General features: G+C 39.6%; 1 protein-coding gene across 7 annotated transcripts in view; it reads right to left on the bottom strand.

Moving 5' to 3' along the window:
• LOC310729936 (RNA-binding Raly-like protein) overlaps window positions 1-18,192 on the bottom strand; it is a 204,882-nt gene that overhangs the window by 120,977 nt on the left and 65,713 nt on the right. For 3 of the 7 annotated variants that reach the window (XM_083548608.1, XM_083548612.1, XM_083548609.1), the window contains exon 2: window positions 6,313-6,399. The exons of the other annotated variants lie outside the window; for them this stretch is intronic. In XM_083548608.1, coding sequence (XP_083404734.1) covers window positions 6,313-6,321 — 9 coding nt within the window. In that variant the 5' untranslated portion in view covers window positions 6,322-6,399. The remainder of the gene's footprint in view (window positions 1-6,312; window positions 6,400-18,192) is intronic. 7 annotated transcript variants of the gene reach the window in all.

The raw sequence follows: 18,192 nt of genomic DNA, 5'->3' as shown, positions 1-18,192 counted from the left end.
GTTGCTGTAAATAAAGCAAAATGCCCAATCCTGGAAGATACCTCTATTCTGATATGCATTTTAAATACATGCTGAGATCTTAGCTTCAAATGACAACAATAACTCAGGAGACAGGTGTCACTGTATCGAGGGCTCAACACAGCCCTGGGTCCTGCAGCATGCACCGCCCACATCTCCTGTCCTTCACACAGCCACTGAAGGTATTTTTTTCCAAAGTGAAGGGATAAATGAATAGGGGGACAATCAAAGGGAGAAGACTAATTGAGATGGAGCCTGCTTCCTGCCTGCAAGGATTTTCGTGCCTCGCTGAAGATATTGGGATAATTACAATTGTCAGGTTGTGGCAATCAGTCAAGCTAATGTGCAATCACAGGTTGAGACCTGACATTAAAAGTGAAGTCAGGGATATTTTGTTGTCGCAGCTCGTCCTGTAAATACCAGTGGCTTGATTTACCACTTTGTCCTCGACACGTCTCCTTGGTTGATTGTAATGCGGCAGTCAGTGGGTTCATTAGGCCATGCACTGGGCTTGGAGTACTTTTTATTTGAAACATGGTCGCCTGCTCCTTTGCCTTCCTGTTGCTTTCTTTTTTACAGCTCTAATCTTTCTCCAGCTTATTTAATATTTATCAAAAGTTGGAAATACTCAATGCACACTATCCCCCAATTCCCAAAAACCTCCAATTGCTTTTTTGTGTAGCTGTGAGAATGTCTTTTTTTATTTCAAAGGAAAAGAGTTCTGATATTTCCCTCATGTTTTCTAAGCCTGCTGAGAGCAGACTGATGTCTGACTGGATCTTGCAGTGTTTTATAGAGACAAATAATAAGCAAATCTGACAACTAGATCCAGCAAAATGCCTGTTTGTAGAAGCAATATATATCCCCCTGGTTTTTAATTGGATTATCACAGTGATAATAAAGTGTATGCCAAACAAAACAGCCATTGATTTATTTAGACCTGGTCTCACGTCGGATCTGAAGCTGAGTCAGCCAAAGTGATGGCGAAAATCAATTCACTGACCAACAATAAATCTACATAATGTACCTGTTTAAAGCAGGTGGGGCTCTGAAAACCCCATACAGTGCCTCATACTGCAGTGCTAGATAAATATACTGCAGCTGACAGATACTGTACCTGAGAGCTGTGAATAAGCAGAGTGAATCTGAGTCTTTCAGCAGGATGAATGGGAAAAGTTATGGCTCAGCAAAGACCTGTAAGTCCCCGGAGCTGAAGAAAGGTGAGAAGTCTCAAAGATGCTGTAGGAAACAGCATTCTAATGCTGCATCTCATACACACCCACGCAAATATACACACAACGGCTGTATTTTTAACAAGAAATAAAGTAGAAACGATTTATTGTTCGCATAGTTATGCATTAAAAATACTTTTTTCTAATCCATATCAGGTAAAGTAATAAAACATTACTGATCAGCACAAATGTGTGCTTCTGCCAAATCCAATTAAAGCAACTCTCATTCCTTTCAAGAACTTTTAGAAAGTGTGTGCATTGCACTACACTGACATTGTGATAAAACTACTGTGTACAAGTAAACACGTTTGCTTAGAGATTTTGTATGTACAACTAGTGTCTTCTTTCACCATGTAAATAAATCTTACAGATTCCGATTCACTGGTTCAAATGCATTAACAAGATAAGGCCATTTAAAGAATACCATATTATTATGAATACAGTAGCCTCAACAGAGTTATTCTTATTTGTCCTTGATTAAATTATTTGTATTCAGTTAAGTATCCTATTTATCATGAACAATTATAGACAGTAACAAAATAAATATAATTCATAACTGTGCTTAAGTAGCTCAAATTAAAATATGTTACTTTTTACTTAACTACATTTGGCAAAATTAGTAATTTTATTTTATTTTTGAGTGGATAAAAATGTAACTGGTCAAGCACACAGCAAGCCACCAATCATGATTGCTGCTTGGTGGTATCTACTTATCAGGGACATACAGTTCAGCATCAGTTAAACAGCAAGCATTTATAAGAGGAATAAATAATAGAAACAACCCCATGACTCAACAACACCTGTGGCTTATTTTTTGCACAATTTTGTAGAGGTAGTTGAAAAAAAGGTTTTGGGCTCATGATTTAAAAAAATATCAATCAGTGTTTGAGTCATTAATACTGTCTCTAGGTTAAGTATGTAACCATAGTTACCTGAGGGAATGAGACGCTGCATTGCAACGCTTTGGGAACGCGTCCGCATTGTCCACACTCTGAATCACATGTATAATCTTGTAAATGGAAGCGGGTGACGTCACAACCAGGAAGCTAAAAAACAGTGCAATAGAGGAGGAATACAGACACACTGTCTAGTTCCCTTCAGGAAACTAGGGTTACATACATAACCCAGAGACATTCTCTTTCAGGAACTCGAGCTGCATCGCAGCGCTTTGGAAATGAGTATCCAATACTGACCAGTGTAAAAAAGCACAGCTAGGTGGAAAGGATGGGGTTCAGGAGTGGTACTGAGGTCAAGGTTGTAGAACCTGACAAAAGTCAGTGAGGTGGACCAGACCGCAGCGTTGCAAATGTCTTGGAGGGACACTCCAGAGGACCTAGCCTTTGAGCCTGCCACACTCCGGGTCAAGTGCCCTCTGAAACTGAATGGAGCAGGGCGACTGAAAGACTTGTGAGAAGATGAGATGGCATCAATTATCTATCTGCTCAGGGTCTGCTTGTTAGCAGGGAAGCCTCCCCTCGGAGGGCCGTAGCAGACGAGCAGCTGATCTTTCTCCTGACATAACCGGTTCAGCTTCTCCTGGTCTGGGGCCTGAAATTGAGGAGGATAGAATGCCTGGAGCCTAAAAGGTCATGGGAGGAGGCCTCAGCCTCCATGTGCCACAAAGAAAACATGTTACTAAAAGGTCTCTGCCCAGTGATTGCCCCGCCACAGGGGCATGATACGCCAAAATGGTGGACACGTATAACTTAAAAGGCCAACTATTTAGTGGCACCGGTCCGTGGGTCAATTGGTACTGGACCGCACAGGAAAAATACATAACTTACATTATTTCCATTTTATTCATTATCTGATTCTGAAAAATGTTTTAAAATTAACGGATTCTCTCCATCTGTCTATGACTGGACAGGGCATGTTTTTTGGCATGTTTGGCATGTTTTTTTGCCGGTTGTATTGTTTTATTTTGTTGTATTTATCCACCACACCTTAAAGGCCGGCCCATGAAAATAGGTACAGGAGAAATTGCTGTAGCTGGCCATGCCCTGAAACACATTCAGGTCCCTGGGGGCGCCTGGACAGGGCAGGCACCAAGTAATGTGGTACACCGTGCTCCTTCATGGCCAAATCCCCAGATCGTCCTATGTCAGGAATTTTTGGTCAATGCCCTCTTGGGGCTCGAACCAGAGTGCCACACATGATCCCTAACTTGGGGAGTACGTGACGCGATGCTCCGCTTCTGGGCGTGAGGTACTTGGTCAGGGTTGGGGCTGCGCCTGCCAAGCAGCGCCGTGAGAACAGCGTGGGAGATACCGCTGGAATGCCACCTCCTGTTTCTCACTTTCACGGACTCGCCGAAAAGGCCAGAGGAAGTAAGGGGGCATCCAGCAGTACGCCACTATCCTTGTCGGACATATCAGACAGGGTAAGTCATAGATGCCTTTCTGTAGAGACTAGGGCAGCCATGGACCGGCCAATGGCCTGAGCAGTCTTCCCAAAGCATTGAGATGCAGCTCTAGTTGCTGAAAGGAAACATTCTATTAATAGATTGGTGTGCTAAGAGTAACAGAGTCTTTTCACATAAACTGAGTTGATTAAGCAAAATAAATTATACCAGGAACATTATAGCCATAAAAAAATATAGTACTTTGGATACTAAAGTATGTTTAAAGACATATACTTTTGACCTTTCACTCCAGTGAAAATTTAACAGAGCACTTTTACTTTTACTGGAATAATATTTTACCTACTGTATCTCTACTTTATCTCAAGTACTTGGTTTCTGTACATTGTCCACCAATGATCATGATTGAGTTATCATCAATATTCTGCATCCACTAAAACCAGATTGGAAGAATTGCGACAAAATAAAAAAAGAAACATTTGCAAAATTCTGCTTCCTGATTTTAAACGTAGAACTTCAGGTTGTGTCACTCTATCGCTAATAGAGCAGATTCTTTCATTTCTGACCAAGGAAATGGCAACTGGTGTGAAATGGGACTGGTATACTCCCAACCAAATTAGTAACAAACTAGCATATTATGAGGGAAAGATACTTGCACTAAGAAAGATAGTAGAGTCCTTGCTGTTTTATACTTGAGGAAAACGCTGTTAAAATGCATTTTGTATAAATAATACTACAAAAGTCCCTGCGCTCAGCTCAGATTTTTTTTGATTCATGATGGTTCGGTCATTTTGATAAAGTTTATTGACAATTTCTTTTTTTTTTACTGGACTGTACTTTTTTTGCTTCTCACTCACCAAAACCATTTAAAATAATACAAATAAAAGAATGCAGTCTGATACCCAGCAACACTCACTCTTCCCTTTCTCTGTCTCCTAGCTTCTGTCAGACACATTCAGGATTTCAACTCGTTTTTTTTTTTCTCTCTCACTCTATTCAAGTGTTCTCTTCTATTATTTCTCAATTTTCCTTACACATGTATTTGGCCCGGAGCTGCAGCCTCTCTCCAAGGCTATTACAGCCTGTGGATAAAAAGAGGCCCAGAAGAAATGGACCTACGGTCCAGGGATCAAACCCTGCTGATGGCCCAGTCAGCCAACAGGATGAGGCTGTTTAGACCCAATTTCAGGCTGAGGGGGAAATTGCAGGTTGTGGCAAGGTAAATTACATGTTTGACTACATTACTTAATTGGGATGGCAGTGCACAGTGGCTATATTTAGCGGCACAGCCCAACCTGACCTGTCATCCTTCGCTAGCACAGAACGAGCTCATTACTCTTATTTATTTCTTTTGCCTTTAATTGCGTTTTGCTTCCCTGGATGAAGTACAAATAGCCCTCAATATTTCATGGCGGCCTGGGAGCCGGCAGTGAGGACTATGAATCTTTCAGCAGAGGTGCATTCCGTGTCTGCTGCATGGTGAATTATTCAAGGCTGCTGATGAACTGTGAAGAGAGCAAAAGAGAGATAGAAAAGGAGAGCACCGCAGAGAGCAATAGTGTGAAAGACTGATAGATAAAAGATAGAGTGAGAGGAGATAATGATGGGACCTAGTGAAAGAATTAGTAAATGGACAAACACATCATGCAAAAGGTTCTCAGTGTTTTTTTTGCACCATTGCTTTATATGTGCCATTATTTTCTCTCGCTACTTTTACAGCATACTGTCACTCTTCTCCATGCTTCCTTTCCGTTTGTAATCATAAATTACTCAGTTAATTAGCTGATTTTATAGAAGGTGACCAGAGGTTAATTGTTCAAAGGCAGTAACTAGCCAACAGGAGGAAAGAAAAATAGCTTTGATAGACACAGAGGCAGACAAGGAATTTAAATTTTCCGATCAAGGCCGATGTTGAAGGACTTTACTGTCTCGTTGGGACTCATTTATCAAGCTGGTTACGAATGAATTTATTCATAAATCATCCACAGGAGCATTTACAAATGCAACAAATGTTGTATTTAAAAAATTTGAGCTAGTTTGTTTTCAACAAGTGCTCCAGAGATTGTGAAAATTTACATTTAAGTAAAATGCAAATTAAAATTTACAGACTTCGAATCATAGAACCTGGGATGAGTTATTATAATTGTATATGTGCTGTCATCACCTATTTATAACGCAGTGAAAGAACATTATTCAAAGCAAATACATAAATAAAGATGCAGACTAGCTATGCAATTTGGAGAATTGAAGAATCGGCACCTCGTAAAGAAAGAGAAGCAGTGTGTGTATAGCAGCTATTGCAGGATGCACTGCAATGGCTAAGCTGCAATAATGGAAGATTTACTAATGTATAAATATATATGTTTTGAGCAACACTAAACCTGTAAATCTGCTGTGCTTGGTAATTTACAGTTGCTTGAAACTTTTATCAACATACACGAGTACAAAAAAATATCAGCGTTACTAAAACTTTTGCAAATCTGGCAAGAAATTTTTTATGAGTTTGGTCAACAAAAAGACTTATTAAAATAAATGATAATAATAAGACCATTATATCTATTCAACTGCTCCTATTCTATACATTCTTTCACACCACTACTTTGCTAACAATCTCACTCTTTCCTTTCACAGAGTCTACACCAATCCCTCGCTTCCTTTTTCTTTTTCTCTGTATATCTTAAAAACTTGAGCTTTTGAGCTCACCTGTGACATTTCAAAGGCTTCTTGTTCTCATGTAGACTTTGCAGACTCTTTCCTCAAAACTTGTCTGTTGCTTATCCAAGTCATCTCCTGAAGGAGAGACAGTCAAAAGTGAGGAACAAACCATGGCCATGTAGCCAGCAATCTTAAAAAAAATAAATACTCAATAATACATACTTCTATAAACACATAGACAGCGGAAATGCCCTAAATACACATACAGAACTCCTGGGAAAGCAAACATGCTACATGCTTGATGTTTAAAAGGTTAAATGGTTGATAGACAAATTATAAATACAGACACAGAGAGTTTTGCTATCTGAAACAAAGCAATCAGGATTGCATTGATTAAAAAAAACAATAGACATGTACTGCTTTTCTAACAGGTTGTGCAAGACAGTCTGGTTTTGTATGTCTTGGCATTTTACGTAAAATATAATGCAACATCAAAGCAAATATATTCTTTACTAAGTGCAGTGGGATCTTTTAAGCCTAGATGTCCTCTTTATTAATGGAATACAGAAATCAATATGACATAAAAATGATGGGTTACTTAACATAATCCCGGGTTCTTTGATAACAGAGTGAGGTGTTTCACTATGGGAATCGCTTTGGGCGTGACCAACTGCAGAAGCTCCTATGACACCATGTCTGTCTTGACAGACAGGTGGACCTGAGCCACCTTTATTCCTCAGGTCGACCCCTTACAATATCATTATCAAAGAACCCGGGATTACGTTAAGTAACCCATCGTTCTTTTTCTAACTTTGCTCGGTGTTTAACTATATGAGATACAGACCACTCCCAGATTGCACGTGATCCCTCTATACCCAATCACATGGGTTCTGGCTGTCTGGCTCCCAGCACCGCATGTGCCAAGGATGACTCTCCAGTCTATAAAACCGCACAAAAGTGTGTGGCGTAGCCCAACCAGCCGCCGCACAAATTTTCTGAACAAAAATTCCCCTAAGTAGGGCCCATGATGTCGCCTTCCCCCTAGTAGAGTGGGCCCTGAGAACCTCTGCTTTCATAAGCTAGCGATATAGCCTCAACAATTAAATGGGACAGCTGCTGCCTCAACAACGGCTTCCCCCTTGTGAGGGGCTCCCCCTTGCCCAAAACACAAACAGCTGGTCATTCTTCCTGAAGCCTGCTGTTCTCCTGACATACGTATGGAGAGCCCGCACTGGGCATAAGAAACTCAACCTCTCCTCCTCCTGAAAAGAGAATGGAGGAGGGTGAAAAGCTGAAAGTTCCGCAACGGGACATCTATAAGAAGAATCCACCTCTTTAGGTACAAAAGCTTGGTTAGGGCGAAAGGAAACTTGAGCCCTGGGGCCAACTGTAAACAGGATGGACCGACAGATAGGGCTTGCAGCTTGCTCACATGCTTAGCTGTCACTAGAGCTACAAGCAGCACCGTCTTAAGAAAGAGAAATTTCAACCCTATGCCATCGACTGGCTCGAAATGGTGATGAAAAAGGGCCTCCAAGACCAAGACCACTCTCCGCATCTTTGATTGCTCGCTCTCTCTATGAGGAGCATATCAGATAATCGTCTATATAAGACAAAATTCGTATCTCGTTGTTTCTCAACGGTAAAAGAGCCGCTTCCACACATTTGCTGAAAGTTTTCGGAGCGAGAGACAGTCCGAACAGAATGGTTTGAAACTCGTAGGCATTGCCTTAGGTGGCTTAGTAGCTGTCTAGCAGCGGGTTGAGCAGGCGGCAGCCTTTTCCTGTCATAAAGGTCTCTCACAGCTCCCTCCATGTCCTGGGCCGCGGGCCAAACTAGCCCTAGCTTAGCCGTGGCTCACTTGCATACCTTGTGCAGGTTATCTTTCATCTGCAAGGCTGCGTCGCCTGCTCGTAGTAGCTCGCTGCTGATGTTCAACGGCCGTAGACTTTGCGGCGGCGCCGGACAGACATGGGTCTTACTAGTTAGCCACCACCACTCTCAGCCGTCTCTCCAAAACTTTCACCGGCATTTATGTGCAGTGAAGTATGCTTGCGGGTCTGCGAGCGATGTTTGATCGTGTTTCGGGCCCATGCACGCGATGCACATTGGGTGAGGGTCCCTGCCCGAGATAGTTGCTCCACATGATGATGGACACGGGTGGGATGCAACCTCCCTGATCCTCGACTCATTCCCTTTGGTTGGGGGGATGACCGTCGACATGGCTGAGTACAGAGAAAATCGAGACTCGTCACAACACGTTAGTCTGCCGATGTTCGCAGGGTAGTTAGCCCTCCGAAGGCTTCGCCTTGACGCATTAAGCCTGTAGTTAGCTTATGCTACTAAGTCCCTACTGCGTAATTCAATACACGGCAGGTCAGAAAAAGGAATAGCTCGCTGTGATGCAAACACTATACCGAGTTTCGCAATGTCGCTCAGCACAATCCTGTATGACTGGTCTCGCGTTCCGTGGCGGAATCCAATGACAGCCCGCACGATGAACAGTTAAGCAAAAACCAGCCGGGAACTGGATATGCCGAGAGAGCTTAACGTAGTCCCTCATGGGAAGAAAGCGCGAATGATATTGTAAGGGGTCGACCTGAGGAATAAAGGTGGGTCGGAGCCTGAAATCAGGTCGACCTGTCTAACGTGGTGTCATAGGAGCTTCCGTAGTTGGTCACGCCCAAAGCGATTCCCATATTAAAACAAAGAGCAAAGTTAGAAAAAGAACAGATATTACATTATATTACATTACAGACATTCTGCATGACAGATAAATGTATATCATCACTAGGTTTTAATAATGACAAGCTTGATCTGGATGATGTCTTGTTTCCTTAAAATAATGACTTCTGTTTTCTGTATATTTCATATGAGACACTGATGCCAATGCAGCATCTAAATTGTGACATATTTTAGAGCTAGTCAGCTAATTGTTTTGAAGTGAGAGTAGTAACTCTTGGCCAATATCATAGCACTTCAACCAAGATCATCATTGATTATTTACTGACAAAATCACCATCTTGTTCTATTCCTATTTTCATGTTTCTTTTTGGAGACATGGTTGAGCCTTAAGGTGGGGATTGATTAGAGAATGATTCTCAATGCATCTCAAGCCACAGTTGCGACACATCTTTACATTTCTCCTCATTAAATAAAGTAACAAGTTATTTATCATCTGTTCTACTTCATCTCAATGAATCACAGCTGTGTAGAAAAAAGATTACATTGGATTTTCAAGCTGCATAGCTTAATGTTTTTGATTCTACACAGTTGTGGAATTAGCTGAATTTAGAAAAAAATATGTTAAAGAATCTGTTGAGAATTGACTTTATTAATAACAGATTTTTTAAAGAATGCATTATACAAAGGTTTATTTTTTAACCTGGATTATTTGCTATAGTTTTGTAATAGTAGTAGTGGTAGTTGTTTGGAGTTTAACTGTTACTGTTCTTTTAGTAAATAGGGTAAATTCCTCCAATTGTAACATCGAACATTTAGATCGCTTATGAACTGTAAAGCTAAAAAAATATAAGGAAATAAAATGCTTAAATATGTGTTCTTGTTCTTTTCTAAGTATTAATCAGTGGTGGACCATGCATTTTATACCTATGCTTTCAGTGGTGTCCAACATACAGTACAGACCAAAAGTTTGGACACACCTTCTCATTCAAAGAGTTTTCTCTATTTTCATGACTATGAAAATTGTAGAGTCACACTGAAGGCATCAAGGCTTATTTGACCAAGAAGGAGAGTGATGGGGTACTGCACCAGATGACCTGGCCTCCACAGTCACCGGACCTTAACCCAATCGAGATGGTTTAGGGGTGAGCTGGACCGCAGAGTGAAGGCAAAAGGGCCAACAAGTGCCAAGCATCTCTCGAGGAACTCCTTCAAGACTATTGGAAGACCATTTCAGGTGACTACCTCTTGAAGCTCATCAAGAGAATGCCAAGAGTGTGCAAAGCAGTAATCAAAGCAAAAGGTGGCTACTTTAAAGAACCTAGAATATGACATTTTTCAGTTGTTTCACACTTTTTTGTTATGTATATAATTCCATATATAATTCCACATGTGTTAATTCATAGTTTTGATGCCTTCAGTGTGAATCTACAATTTTCATATTCATGAAAATAAAGAAAACTCTTTGAATGAGAAGGTGTGTTCAAACTTTTGGTCTGTACTGTAAATCAATTCACTTCCTAATACCAGCATTATGATACCACAGCTATAGAAACCATCAATATAATAGGGAAACACATTATAACAGAGTGCTGCATCACAGACAGATATCTCATTCAGGGAGAATAAATGCTATTACTAAAGCAAAACACAATGAACACAGAATTCAGTAAGTCTCCTTTCACTGCAGTCAGAGCTACACTGCCTGCATACATCATTTCTAGCTGAGCATCAATATAACCTCATAAATGCATTTTCCATGCATTCTGCTTTTCCTGTGGATTAGAGAAAAAGGCAAATTGTGTGTTTTTGTGCAAATTCTACAGGAATGAAAATGCAAAAGTATAAATGGTTCATAAAAAAGCTTGACAACTGTTTTGAATTGTTTTGGCCGACCTTTCCTAACGATGTCCAAGTCTGTCTTGTAAATGTCCTTGTAATTGTATCTGCAACCAAATAAATTTTCTTCTCTGTCAGCCATTGATGAATGTAAATCCACATGAATATATTTTACATATTTGCAGTTTGCTACAGACCCAGACTACTGTGCTCTTTGACCATCCAATTAAAAAGCGTGAAAATGCTGGCATTATTAGATGCCTTCTAGATGGCCTTAAAGTGGCCAATGTGAAATCTGATTGGTTAAAGCAACAGCTTCAAGCAAAATGGATTGGAAGCGGTAGGGTGCCTGTGTTCACAGTAAAGGCTCAAGGCAGACAGATAACTTTGACCTCAGCAACATGTGATGTGACAGCTAAAATCTGTTTGGATGGAAGCTCATATCGAAACTTACAAACTTATGACCTATCGAAATGCTATGAAAGGAAGAGAATGGACAATCGGGAAAATGTAATAAAAATTCATGGACAAAGTGAAAATCAAATGTAAGTCAGTTATTAATATAGAGTCTAGGCCAGCAGAGAATGTGCTGATGGCCCACCACTGGTATTAATAATTCTGAGTTAAAAAAATAGGAAACTATACTTGCCTATATTCAGTAATTTGAAGACAGGTGTCGTGTTGTGATGCTAATGACAGACATTCTTTAATATCTAAACCTGGGTAGTTTTCTTATCTGTCTTCTTCTCTTCCTCTTCTTCTTCTTTCGGCTGCTCCCATTAGGGGTCACCACAGCGGATCATCCGTCTCCATACCACCCTGTCCTCTACATCTGCCTTTTTCAAACCAACTACCTCCATGTCTTCCCTCACCACATCCATAAACCTCCTTCTTGGTCTACCTCTTTTCCTCCTTACTGGTGGCTCCATCCTCAGCATTCTCCTACTGATGTACCCCATGTCCCGCCTCTGCACATGTCCAAACCATCTCAATTGTGCTTTCTTCACCTTGTTTCCAATACAGCTTACATAAACTGTCCCTCTAATAAACCTGTTTCTAATCCTGTCCATACTCGTCACTCCCAACGAAAACCTCAACATCTTCAGCTCTGCTACCTCCAGCTCCACCTCCTGTCTTTTAATCAATGCCACTGTCTCTAAACCATACAACATCGCAGGTCACACCACAGTCCTATAAACTTTCCCTTTCACTCTTGCAGATACCCTTCTATCACAAATCACTCCTGTCACTCTTCTCCATCCACTCCACCCTGCCTGCACTATTTTCTTCACTTTTCTAACACACTCTCCATTACTTTCCACCTTTACCACCTCTTCTCCCTGCAACTGCACCACTCCACTGCCCTCCCTCTCATTTACGCACATGTACTCTGTCTTACTCCTACTGACTTTCATTCCCCTTCTCTCCAGCAAGTACCGCCACCTCTCCAGGCTCTTCTCAACCTGCTCCCTACTCTCGAAACAAATCACAATATCATCTGCAAACATCATAGTCCATGGAGACTCCTGTCTGACCTTGTCTGTCAATCTGTCTATCACCAATGCAAACAGAAAAGGGCTCAGAGCCGATCCTTGATGCAGTCCAACCTCCATCTTGAACCAGTCTGTCGCTCCTACTGCACACTTCCATGCTGTCACACTGTCCTCATACATGTCCTGCACCACCCTCACATACTTCTTTGCCACACCTGACTTCCTCATACAATACCATAACTTCTCTCTCGGCACCCTGTCGTACGCTTTCTCTAAATCCACAAACACAGTTTTCTTATCTGTAAACATGACTAATTAGAATTAACACCTAATTCAGTTTAATAGAATGTTAAGACCCTCAAGCATAACACACACACACACACACACACACACACACACACACACACACACACACACACACACACACACACACACACACACACCACACACACAAAAAAAAAACCTTGTATTATTGCTGAAGCGGCAGCACAATAAAAAGGATTTAGGACCTTATATGATATGCATTATATTCCATGAGGTAGACCGAGATGAAACATCTTAATTTAAAGGAGTACTTCCACCCAAAATTGCTAACACGGCTAAGTATAAATCTAAGCTAGTGGGACCAGTTAGCAGCAGCTCATCTGAATAGTGTTAATGGGACCCGGAAGGTTTGCTTTCATTACTTGTAAGTTCGACCTTTTTTTTTTGGATGCTTTGCTTTATCGTTCGGATCCAGATGACTGTGAAAAATTTATTTTCAGGTAGAACGCTTTTACTTTTAAGGCAACATATGTTCTGTGTCATTTAATTCTACAGGGAAATGGACCTGGATTTTTGTCAAGACGATCAGATTTAGGATGAGTTTGGCATGAACACATTTGAATGGGCTTTATAACCTGGATTTTTTTATTTATTAAAAATGTAGAATTTTCTTGGAATATTTCGAAACAAAAATGGAAAAGAGAAGAAAACAAAGAAAAAGACTTTCACCATTTATCTTCATTTCAATCTTTACAACCTGGAATTTTTAGAAAGGGAAAAAAAGACCTTCATCATTGATCAGTTAATAGTCTAAAGCCAGGCTATCTTGTTCTGTGTCTTGTTCAATTTTCTAAGATCAAATAAAGGCAATTGTTCAAAGTCTCTCAAAACAAATGCCTTAACCACTCATGTGAAATGCATTTGTTGGTGGATTTAAACAGTTGTTCAAGGCAGCATTAATTATACACAGAAGAAAAAGTGCATCTCTTTTCTTATCGCCTGTCTCACCCAAAGATCAAGAGGCATCCATCTTTCTATTTTCATCCACTCTACTTTCTTGTTAATGCAGTCTTAAAGACGTTTTCCCCCCTTCAAGACTAAAGAGTCACATCAGAGGACAATGCTATCGGTAACTGGAATGGGATGACACATCAGCAATAATTCAGCCCCACCAATACCATGATCTGGAGGAGAAAATAGAAGTGAATTGTGTGCAGAACATGATTAAGATGGAAGAGGCAATTACCTCCATCCCTGATGGGCAACCTGTGCCGATTTTTACACACGGTACCTCAGTAAAGGCTGCTGTAATGACATGTCTAAGTACTGCACTATAGTGTCATTATGGTATATTAAGTGGTTGGGTCTCCAAATTTCAATCTGCTCTCATTACCATTAAAATTAAAAGAAGAGTATGTCAAGAAAAGCAGATCTGGAAAGAAAACAGTAGTAGTTACCATTTTACTTTTACGTTTACTTTGCACTAAAATGTTTTCATGTAAAGTATCAAGTATAACATTAGCAATACCTTCACACTTTATTTTACATCTACATTAGCTTTGTGTACTTCTTGAAACTTCACTGCCATTCACTGTATTATTACTGCAGTGCATTGAGTTTTTTGCACATGTGCACTTTATTTAATCCTGTGTGCAGGTCCTTTTGTAGCACCTTGATCCTTGAGGAATGTGTTTTTTTAATCCATGGTGTACTGTACCAGCTGTATATGTTAAAAATAACTAGACAAAACACTTGCCTTGACTAATGTTACAATCTATTTTTGCCTTATTTTATTTAATACGGACTCCAGCACTATGCTATGGGAAACACTTAAAAACATTAGCACACTGTGAAATCTACAGTGTGTTGTGTACACAATAATGCACTAAATGTTATTATTATCAGATGATATTTCCTCTCTCTGATGATTACTCTGCTAAAAGTACTCAGTGCCGCTAGGCAGAACAGCATGAGCGTTTAATTTGGCAAGTGACGCTGAAGGATACATGGCTTTCCAGGTGTGTTTCAGGTCTTTTCAAAGCCTCTGAACTAATGTTCCCTTATTGCTCCTGTCTTTGTTTGCAGCAAAATCAAAAGCGTGCATAATGGAGGCGTGGTCCACAAATTGCTGCTGTTGTGCTGAAAAGAACAAGACCTCCATGATAGTTACCACAGGCGAAGAGATATAACAAGATAAGGGTAAACAGCATAAGCCATGCAATTTGCATATTTAGCAGCTCCCAATATTGCAGAAACTGATCAACAGTGTGCACTACAATAGCTGATAAAGCAATACAAGTAAGACAGCAGAACAGAAAAAGACAAGAATCTGTGAGTCAGTTGATAAATAGTGTATTGCTATATGAGATAAGGGATAAACATAAATGCAACTGCTTCATAATAAATGAATAAATACAGATATATACAGTAAGGAAAATAAGTTTTTCAACACCCTGCTATTTTGCAAGTTCTCCCACTTAGAAATCATGGAGGGGTCTAAAATTGTCATCGTAGGTGCATGTCCACTGTGAGAGACATAATCTAAAAAAAAAAATCCAGAAAACACAATGTATGATTTTTTAACTATTTATTTGTATGATACAGCTGCAAATAAGTATTTAAACACCTGAGAAAGTCAATGTTAATATTTGGTACAGTAGCCTTTGTTTGCAATTACAGAGGTCAAACATTTCCTGTAGTTTTTTACCAGGTTTGCACACACTTCAGGAGGGATTTTGGCCCACTCCACCACACAGATCTTCTCTAGATCAGTCAGGTTTCTGGCCTGTCGCTGAAAAACACGGAGTTTGAGCTTCCTCCAAAGATTCTCTATTGGGTTTAGGTCTGGAGACTGGCTAGGCCACGCCAGAACCTTGATATGCTTCTTACAGAGCCACTATATAAATATACCGTAATTTCCGGACTATTAAGCGCAGCCAAATATAAGCCACACCCACTGAATTTTACAAAGATTTTTATTTTGAAACATAAATAAGCCGCACCTGTCTATAAGCCACAGCTGTCTACACTAAAACTAATGAACTTTACACAGGCTTTAACGAAAGACAGTGTGTAATGGGTGAAATTTGTTGTGGCTCCTTTAAGAGCAGAGCGGCATTTTCCGGTATTACTGCATGTGTGCAAGGCCAAAGAATATGTCCTTATTATTTTCTGATGCTCATTTCTAAGTTTCTTTGACTTACCCGTAACGCTGTTGCCAAGAAAAATAAAAAAGCACGAGTTTTGGAAACCTGTCTGTGCTTATATGATTTCTGTTCCAACTGGAGTTAGCGAGCTATCCCTTGACCCAGACTCAACGCGTTACAATGGCTTGTATCTAAACAGAACAAAAATCACCAATGGTGGAAGTTTTTTTCCCGATGCCGTGCAGCTCAGAAACAGGTCAAGTGTGTTTTTTCGTTTCCGTTCGGAAATTTTATTGGTCTAATGTTATGTCGCTCAGTTTTTTGGCTTTAAGTTTGTGAAACCGGGAAAACCCAGGAAAAATACATAAATTAGCCGCTTCGTTGTTTAAGCCACGGGGTTCAAAGCGTGAGAAAAACGTAGCGGCTTATAGTCCGGAAAATATGGTAATATATAATTTCCATTCCATTGCCAGATGATTGTGCTTATTTAAAGAAATAACTGCTTGAATACAAACTATTTGCCTACAAACTTTTTTCACTTGCTGAACTAACCAGTGTATTTAACATGAATCAACATTTGTTTTACCATACATTCAATACAGTTACACAATTACAGTAACCAAAAACACTCCTAACCACCTTAAAACCGCCAAAAGTACACAATCACTGCAATAAAATTAAAATGCATACTATCTGTAATTGAGTGATTTGGTTTGTTCCAATGGAGTGTAGGGTTCATCAGCCTGTGTGTAGCAGTTATTTGTTCATATACCACCCATGTACTGACCTTGATTTTGTACAAATAAATTTCATCCCATCACACAGTTTGAAGATACTTTCACTTAACCACCTACATTAACTCTTTCATGTTGAGTTTGGTGCTTCGGAAAGAAAAAGAAAACTCATGAAAATGACTAAATTGTGATTAGTGTATGTGCTGTTAAAGCTGAAGGACAGGCAATTTGTCTAAACACTGTGTGAGAAACATTAACCAAGAAAGCAATGTTCATGTAATTGCTGCATTTATTAGACAGATTACTGTGCAATAGTTTGTTTGAATTGTTTTACTTATGCAGCTAAAAAAGCCTGTGACTTGTCTAGTTGTGGTTTATACCTATATCTTAAACAAAAAAAAGAATTGTCAACAAGTGCACTCATTCCATTTCCCTTAATTCCTCAATATTTTTTTATCAGCAGATACTTACAAACAGCAAGAGATAATTTCCCCATTTTTCAATCCCCAAAATAGAAAGTATACTATACACTGCCAAATCAAAGCACAAATTGAACATAAGGATAAACCAAATAATTGATGTTTAGAACTATGTTAAGATATTTCTGTCTGTTATGAATAGATGATTATCTTTCCTAATCCCATCTATTAATGGAAAGGGATCACTACATGAGCCAAGTGACTAGATATTATTGAACAGATTGATTATTCAAACTGGTTCCATAGGCAATACTATACCTAATTTATTACAACTTCTGAAAATGTTCCAGCACCCAAACGATATTTAATTTAATCAATTAATTTTTATTTGTATAGCACTTTTAGCAATGTACATTGTCTCAAAGCAGCTTTACACAGATAATGTGGTAATAAAGATTAAATAAGATTGTTCTTTATAATTTGTGAGTTTGTCTCTAAAGAGTAATCTGGCCAGTGGTGGTGGTCCCTTTCCATTTGACAGGATGCAACAGAGGCTGATATACTGTATACATGTAAATTTACAAATATGGTAGGTGTCCCTAAAACCATGTCTACTGAATTGATGTCTGTCATTGTTATACATGTATATAACTAGGGAGGTGGTAGCTCAGGGGTTAAGGTGCTGGGTTACTGATTGGAAGGTCGGGGGTTCAAGCCAAGCTGCCACTCTGGGGTCCCTGAGCAAGGCCATTAAACCGTCTGTGCTCCAAGGGTGATGTATCATGGCTAGCCCTGTGCGCTGACCTCAGCTTCCTGGGATAAGCAAAGAAGTCTAAAAAGACTATGCTGTAAAGTACATGTGACAAGTATAAAGCACATTAATACAAGAAAGTGTATTAAAATTAGAATGTTTTGAATTGAAAGTCTTAACCAGTCCTATGCCTGCAATGCTACAAAGTAAATATTCAAAATACAAGGTGGCAAAGCATGACATTTTTTCCCTGTGAGCTTCTTTCAAGAGTATAAATAAATTATATATATAAGCTTCAATCTTTTCAATTTTTTTACTGCCATGGCAACAACTATCAATATAAAAAGTGATGATATCCTCATCTCTTTTAATGTACCTATATTCAAGGAAAAAACCCCAATAAGCTCATTTTCAATTCCAGTAAATAAACAGTTCCTGTGATTAAATATGAGATACCTGTAATAATATGCAGTATTGTAAGCATTGGTTTATTATTTGAGGCTGGTCAATGAGCTGTCAACTTCAACCCCTCCATGATTTCTAAGTGGGAGAACTTGCAAAATAGCAGGGTGTTCAAATACTTATTTTCCTCACTGTATA

Source organism: Silurus aristotelis (assembly GCF_946808225.1).
Source record: "Silurus aristotelis genome assembly, chromosome: 1".
Taxonomy (NCBI): domain Eukaryota; kingdom Metazoa; phylum Chordata; class Actinopteri; order Siluriformes; family Siluridae; genus Silurus; species Silurus aristotelis.
The sequence above is the reverse complement of the archived record's forward strand: the minus strand, read 5'-3'. Positions and strand labels throughout refer to the sequence as shown.